A 7,734-nucleotide genomic window follows, 5' to 3' on the forward strand; every position below is an offset into this window, starting at 1 on the left:
AGAACTAAAGATTTACCTCTGATCCTTATTGAAATATAAGAACTTGTAGTTAGGATCTAGCAGAATGACCACTGATCCACAGCCAGTGAAGTCAGAGCCCTTCCAGAACTTTCCTGTTCTATATGTTACTGGTTTAATTTGGGTTCTATAGCCTTCATAAATGAACAGAGAAAGTGTTCCAAAATATAGCATTTTGAAATGCCCCTCTCTATGGTGAGATTAGACTACTGTAGAAGATCAAGACTTATTGAAAATCTGTCTTTAGTCTATCTAATAAACCATTGCATTCTTAGATTTGAAAAAAAAAAAAATACATTGATGTTTTCAAGTAAAATTTAAAGTGAGATTTAATTCTAATTTAAACCAACTAAGGATTTAAGAAATGTTTCTTATTCTTAAATTGGCTGTAAAGTTTACATAATTATAATCTGAAACATTGAAATGTAATTAAACCCAAAAGCAGAATACATTTGTAAGAGGCAAAGACGTTTTCACAATAAAAATCAATCCCAGATTGTTTTTGTCTGATTTATTCAGAGAACAGTCAGACAATCACAGTTTTTTTGATGCAGAAATAAAAAAAATGCAGAACAGGAAGAAGAATAGAAGATACTGAATTACTATTAGAAGTTCCCCTTCCTGAAGAGGCCCTTCATCTTAATACACACTCAGAAATGCAGATACACGATTGTCAATCAGACCACAATCCCTGATAGACTGACGCAGCACAGACTGAAAAGACAGAATTGGATAGGACCAAACTAGACCTACATTACTGAATTATTTAAGCAATCAATCAGATTGTTAGACTGTTTGAATCCAGAACTCCCAGAGTAGGTTCTGATGAGTCCCAGCTTCCTGAAGAGATCCTGCCAACAGAACATGGAGAACAGTGATGTCAGGAAAGTGACTATACAGCCATGGTGTGGCATTACTACTAAGAGAGCATGGTCATAGAATACCTACATGGCTCCACACCGACGCTCCAGGCGATGACATCCTGACAGATTTCGACTTTGTTGATCTTGGTGAAGTCAAACTGTCTGTATTTGAAGTCCAGCAGGTGGAACCCATTGACTTGCACTTTGAACTCCTTGTTGGTGCACAAGATCTTTACCTGTGAATGAGAACCTAATCAGTGGAACCCAGTTCTCTAAAAGGAGAACGCTGAACCTGCCAGGTTACACACATACTAAATTCCTGACTCTTCTTCTGAGATTACGAAGCCCATCAGATGCAGGTGCGGCTATTATTACAGGTGTTCTGGCAGGTAGGTCAGGTAGAACCTAAAGCTGGATGGAACCTCTACACTCTCCACTCACCAGGAAAGGTTTTCCACGTGCAAACGGGAAGGAAGGGGTTTCTGTCTCCTCAGAGCCCCACTGGTTGCAGATGAAGCTGTTCCTCACAATCCAGTGTTTCCCATCATCAGAGAAGTGTGGTTTGAAATGGAAGAGTATGTCATTGTCCTTCACCACATCAATGGTGAACCTGAAGGAACAGAAATGGTGGTTTTCAGTAAACAGCTTCAGAGGAAATGAAATACAGCTGCCTGTGCAGGACTGTTTTTACACTTTAGCATTGGGCTTGACGTGTCCAGGGATGGTGATGGACATGTTCTCAGAGATGACATCATTCAGGACATGTGCAGATGGTGCAGTCATCCAGAGAGGCACTGGAAAGGAAAGCCTGGGGTTACCAGTAGGACAGGTTTGTGGTCACCTTTTATGTGATCAATTCAAAAATTGTGGGCATGTTCTCGAAATTAGAAATCCACCCACTTTAGACTCTGCTGCACCACCATACTTCACTCAGAGAAGGTTCATACTTCTCTTAATGCAGGATCAGGGGTCAGGATATAAAGGTGCTGTGTAGAAGTACGTACCCGGATCGATGCTCACACCCGTAACGAAGACGTCTTGTTTAACCGTGAGTTTTCTTATCTGAGTGAAGTTCTTGATGCGGTGGGAGTAACTCAGCAGATACTTCTTATCAACCTCCACTCTGAACTCCGAATCGGTGCACAGAATCTTCACCTGAAACACAGACAGAGTTCACTTCCTGAACTGGACAGGGTCTGAATGTGGGTTCCTCACCCCCAGAACAGGGTCTGTGCTCAACCCACCTCAAAAGGTTTCCCAGGTGTGAAAGGAAAGGAGCACAGTTCTCTTTCCTCTGTTCCCCAACTATATCTAATCTTACTGTTCCTCACGATCACCTTCTTCCCATTCTCGTTGAATCGGGGGTTGAAATGAAAAGCTACATCATCGTCTTTATAGAGGTTGATGTGAAACCTACAGGAAGAGAAAACATGATACTATATTAAACAGTACATTGTTCAAAAGTTTGTAAGACTTGAATTGGTGAAAACCATTTTTGGTGGAACCACTTTTAAAGAGTAGAACTGTATTAACTATTTTTATACTCTTACCGGTCAGCATTTAGTTTGACCTGTCCTTGGATGGTGATCACTGTTTGGTTCTTGAGTCCATCGTACAGAATCTGTTGATATGGAACTGCTGGTTGAAGAGAGCCTAGACAGGAAAACATTAAGAATGGAGAAAAGAGTGAAGGGAACAGATGGGGTCTTCTTCCTGTTCAGTGTAACACCCGGGTAGTCAGTGGCACTCACAGTCTTGGAGACTCTCCTTTAATCTTTACTTATAGTTCTGCTGAAAGACTAATGCCTTGTTGGACCTCTGGTTGGAGCAAGCAGTTTCTTCTGATGACAAAAAAGCACCATTACCTTTTATTCCCGCCAGGCTCTGAGCTAGATGTTTGTGGTCCATGATTCTCAGGGCTGTCTCACAGATCTCAACAGCATCTTTTCCTTTATAGACTTGAAGCACCTGACTGACAGTGGCCTGCACAGTGGCATGCTGCAGTTTGCATTCTGGTATGGTAGGACAGTTGTCCACCACCCCCTCCACCAGGTGCATCTGAAATCTCGCCAGATCCTTAGCATTCATGTTCTCCAGAACGTTCTGAAGAAGCTCACAGAGTTTGGTTTCTTCAGCCATTTGGATTCTGGGTAAAAATTAAGAAAATATTCTAATTATAATACAATAATTTCCAAGAACCTTTAATCATTCAGATGTATTCCACACCAACTCATCCCAGGTCAGGCAGGTCTCTCCATGGAAACTGCAAACTTTAAGACCTACATTTGCAGATGGAAATCGGTCAGTCCTTGTACCACTCCTTTTCAACCTGTCCCTGCTCTCACTAGGCCGTATCCTGCTAGAAAGTAAAGGCACTTATCACACCGAGAAACCAATTCACAATAACTCATTCAAGTCTAAACATTTCTCCTAGTCCTCAGACCATTGCATAGACTAGGCCCTTAGGTTCTTAGGTCACCACAGCCTGGTCTGTTTACATTGCCTAGAACCAGAAGAAAGCCACTTTTCTGCAGTCAGCCTGAATATACTCCCGGAAGCTGTTAGATGAGCTCAGACTGGAGTCTGTTCTCTTTTGCCATTTACTCTCCTTCAGTATATCTAAAACCCTTTACCACTCGACTCTTTATTCTTCATTCCCTTTACTTTGTAATTATCTGGATTAAAACTCAAACATATTCAACTAATTAAAACCATTATCTTTTATATTAATCAAGGTTTCATTTGTTTTATTACATATTTACCAACACAGCAGATGGCTTCCTCTCGTTCTTCTGCCAAGCTGGAGAACTCGTCTGGAGTCCAGAGGATGGGTTCTTCTGCTGAGGTGGAGAATTCGTCTTCTCTGGCAGAGGATTAGGCAAATCTGATAGGCCACCTACTTATATGCAGCAAGAGAGGAAATGGGGAGAAAAACGTGTCAAATGCTGTGGGCCAATCAGACATCCCAGTATAGAGTGTGAGAGATTAAACCAACTGAGAAAAGATCAGTCAGTTAATCTTCATGCATTAGCAAGAACCTCACTGACAGGGTTTCTTTTCTTTTCTCATTTCGACACTTGAGAGGTTCTTTTAGATCTAGTCAGTGACCTGACCAGTGACCTGCCTGAACTGATCCTCCAGAGCAGTGTCTGTTTATCTGTGACATTTTTTCTGGTGTGATGCATTTGCAACATGCATATGAGGACGTACCTTCAGCCTGGGGATGAAGTATTGTTTTTCTTTGTCCAGTACTTGGTTCTGCTCTCTCAGCTAAATTCTCAGGTCTGGATATTGTTGCAAAAAAGTTACACAACACTAATTACATAGTAGAACCAGACCAGACTGTAAATGATTGCCTTTTGCATAGTGTTCCACAGCCTTGTGCCAGACCTTTGAATTCTGTTATTCAAGCTGACATTTTCCATTTTGAACCACTTAACAGCTGCTCAGAGAAAAGAGCTCATGACACTGACTAATGATTTTGCTTCTATCTGTGGTGATGTACTTACACAAACTTCAGCTTTACAACATGATATTAAAGTGAAGCCAGATAGTCCTCTAACACATCTTCCAACAACCACCCAAGCAGTCATTCATTTACTGGCTGACACTAAACATGACGCTACTGACACTATGCCTAATGCCGGGAGTGGGCTAGAGGGGTATAAAGCATTGAGCTGTGGAGCAGTGGAAGAACTGTGTTCTCTGGAATGATGGTGGTGGAGCTTCATCCAGTACTTTTAGGATGAGTTGGGGAGCTCCTAAAGCATCAGTTATATTGTATTTACCACACTGAAGACTGTTTGGGTTATTGGATTATTATTATTATTATTATTATTATTATTATTATTATTATTATTATTATGATTAAGTCCTAATCTTTAATTCTGTTTTTCATTCGTTCTCCTATGTTTTTGTTCATTTCATCAAGTCCTTTAAAACTTGCTTTCTTTAAATTCAGAAAGTCACAGGCTTTCATTTGGGTGTATATTGATCCCTACCCCTCCTGAACTCAGACTCATTATGGTTTGTTGACTCTACAAAGTGATGTAACTGCTAAGTGTTAGCATGCTTCAGGAGCTGTTGAAGTGAAGGGTGTCCATCTAGATCATCCCTCACTGTAATCAGGAGACTCTGGAGACGACAGCGGTCTTTTACAATGCTTTAATCAGAGAAAGATCAGAAATGCAGAGGAGAAGCAGAACAGAGCTTCCTGTTACACAGATGATCCATTAAACAGATACAGGACATGAGTAAACACGGCTTTACCTGCTAACAGAGCTTTTAGTATCTAGTACAGGGTTCTCTCGGGTTAAGCATGCTAGCAGTGCAGACAGGTATCTGATTAGGTGTTCATGCTTGATTACTGATACTAAGACAGATCCTGAGCCTGACTATTAATTGTAAGCAATGTAAAGAGGCACACATCCACATTCAGTGTGCAGGTTCTTCTCCACAATTTTGCAACCAGCATTTTTGTAGGTTGTATAAGCCTTCCCTCCTACCAACACAGTGAAGAACTGGATCTTAGAGGCTTGGCCACGCTTGTACCACATATACACAGGAGCTCTACAGGTGCCATCAGTGAGGTTCACATTAACCTTTGTGAATCCCTCACTCTGCAGCATTTTCTCTTCCTTTTCGCTGCGAGAAACGTCGATTTGATTGATGACAGTATCAGAAGCTTTGGCATGCTGGTACCAGAGAAACGGTGCAGAACCAGCACCACATCTTGTGTATCTGTTGGTGTCTTCATCCACACGGAAGAATCCGCTCTCAAAGTTAACTGTGTCTTCGGAGAAATCAACAGTAGCTCGAATGTCGGAGATGTAGGTTGGTTCACTCCTCTTCAGCCAGAGATAAACTGGATCTCCATCAGCGTTACGGTTCAGGTCACAGCCCAGACGCTCCCATCCAGACTTGAACAGCACTGGCTCGTCTGCTTCCTTGGTGGTCACCTTCAGCTCCATGACGTAGAAGTCAAAATCAGTGCATCCACTCATGTACCACAGATATATGCGATCACCCCTGGTGCCTTTATTCAGGTCTTTATCAACGCAGGTGAAGCCAGCATCTGAAAGACTGCCATTCATCTCTGGCCTGAATGAACACTGGATTCTGGTGATGGGTTTGTTGCTCCCTCTTTTGTACCACAGGTACACAGCAGGCCCATTGGTACCACTGTTGAGGTTACCAGGTACTTTCTTGTAATCTTCTTTAGAAAGCTGCTGCTCTTCCTGCACACTGGTAGAGATCTGAAGCTCACTGATTGGTTGAGACATTTTGTGGTTTAACTGGAGAACCTGGTGTTGAAAACAAAGAAAACTACTCAGTCTACTTAGGCTTTAGCAGAGTTAGTAGAGTTCAGTAACACTGAGATAAATAACTGATCAGCACAGTGATTTATCAGTCTACTCAGACTTTAGTAGAGTTCAGTAACACTGAGATAAATAACTGATCAGCACAGTGATTTATCAGTCTACTCAGACTTTAGTAGAGTTCAGTAACACTGAGATAAATAACTGATCAGCACAGTGATTTATCAGTCTACTCAGGCTTTGGTAGAGTTCAGTAACACTGAGATAAATAACTGATCAGCACAGTGATTAATCAGTCTACTCAGGCTTTAGTAGAGTTCAGTAACACTGAAATAAATAACTGATCAGCACAGTGATTTATCAGTCTACTCAGGCTTTGGTAGAGTTCAGTAACACTGAGATAAATAACTGATCAGCACAGTGATTTATCAGTCTACTCAGGCTTTAGTAGAGTTCAGTAATACTGAGATAAAGAACCTGTCAGCACAGTGATTAATCAGTCTACTCAGACTTTAGTAGAGTTCAGTAACACTGATAACTGATCAGCACAGTGATTTATCAGTCTACTCAGGCTTTAGTAGAGTTTAGTAATACTTAGATCAATAACTGATCAGCACAGTGATTAATCAGTCTACTCAGGCTTTAGTAGAGTTCAGTTACACTGATAACTGATCAGCACAGTGATTTATCAGTCTACTCAGGCTTCAGTTCATTACATATGTTACATTTTATATTTACACTCCCTGTTAATCAAAGAAGTATTCATTAAGCATATCTACCAATGAAACAGATGTCTTCCTGGTGGAGAACTGGAGGATGGGTTCTTCTGCTGAGGTGGAAAGCTCTAAGGAGATCTTCTCTGGCAGATGGTGAGGCTGATCGGAGGGACCACCCTGCTTATATGCAGCTGGAGCAGAAAAATGAGGTAACGCGTGAGAGATTTTGAGCCAATCAGCAGTCTCCATACAGCGTGTGAACATCTATATCAAATGCCAAACGATATTTTACTGGGAAAAAGATGAGTCAGTTGATCAGCAGGTGACAGGTGGAATTGTATTCATAGTTGTTTTGTCATTTCTTGTGGAAAAAAAAGTCAGCGTTATCTTAAATCTAACAGTGACCTGCCTGAACTGATCATCCAGAACACACCTGTTTATCAGTGCTGATATTCCTGATCTGATGCACTGCTGGAATTCAGATCCACTCCCAGCAGATTGCTTAAACAGTACAGTATGAGTATTACCAATAAGTGGGTGACCCTCTAAAGAGGAAGGGTCGAACTCTTTGGATGTTGTACAGGAGAAATCTGCAGGACCGAGTTACGTTTGCAACATGGCTTGAGAGCGATAACTGATCAACCATGACTACACCAAGGCCTCGAGCCTCTGAGTTCCAGTGACCAGTGAGTTCTGAAAGAGATGGCAAGATCGGTTTGAAATCCAGCTGTTCCCGGGATGTACAGCAGCTCTGTCTTGCTGGGGTTGAGTTTGAGGTGGTGAGCCTCCATCCCAGAAGAGACCTTAGCGAGACATGCT

The 7,734-nt window shown here is 41.7% G+C and overlaps 1 protein-coding gene across 3 annotated transcripts; it reads right to left on the minus strand.

Moving 5' to 3' along the window:
• Positions 1-512: 512 nt before the first annotated feature.
• Positions 513-3,740, minus strand: LOC140548743 (galectin-8-like). Of its 3 annotated transcripts, none has more exons than XM_072671863.1 (10): positions 3,644-3,740; positions 3,165-3,237; positions 2,747-3,027; positions 2,432-2,534; positions 2,126-2,294; positions 1,886-2,036; positions 1,573-1,675; positions 1,323-1,491; positions 967-1,117; positions 513-869 (listed from the first exon to the last, which is right to left on the minus strand). In XM_072671863.1, coding segments are annotated over exons 3-10 (1,122 nt in total). In that variant the 5' UTR covers positions 3,021-3,027; positions 3,165-3,237; positions 3,644-3,740; the 3' UTR covers positions 513-867. The 3 variants fall into 3 exon arrangements, with proteins under 3 accessions (XP_072527964.1, XP_072527963.1, XP_072527966.1); XM_072671862.1 differs by having other exon boundaries at positions 3,165-3,240; XM_072671865.1 differs by lacking the exon at positions 3,165-3,237.
• Positions 3,741-7,734: the final 3,994 nt, after the last annotated feature.

This window comes from Salminus brasiliensis (assembly GCF_030463535.1).
Source record: "Salminus brasiliensis chromosome 20 unlocalized genomic scaffold, fSalBra1.hap2 SUPER_20_unloc_1, whole genome shotgun sequence".
NCBI lineage: Eukaryota > Metazoa > Chordata > Actinopteri > Characiformes > Bryconidae > Salminus > Salminus brasiliensis.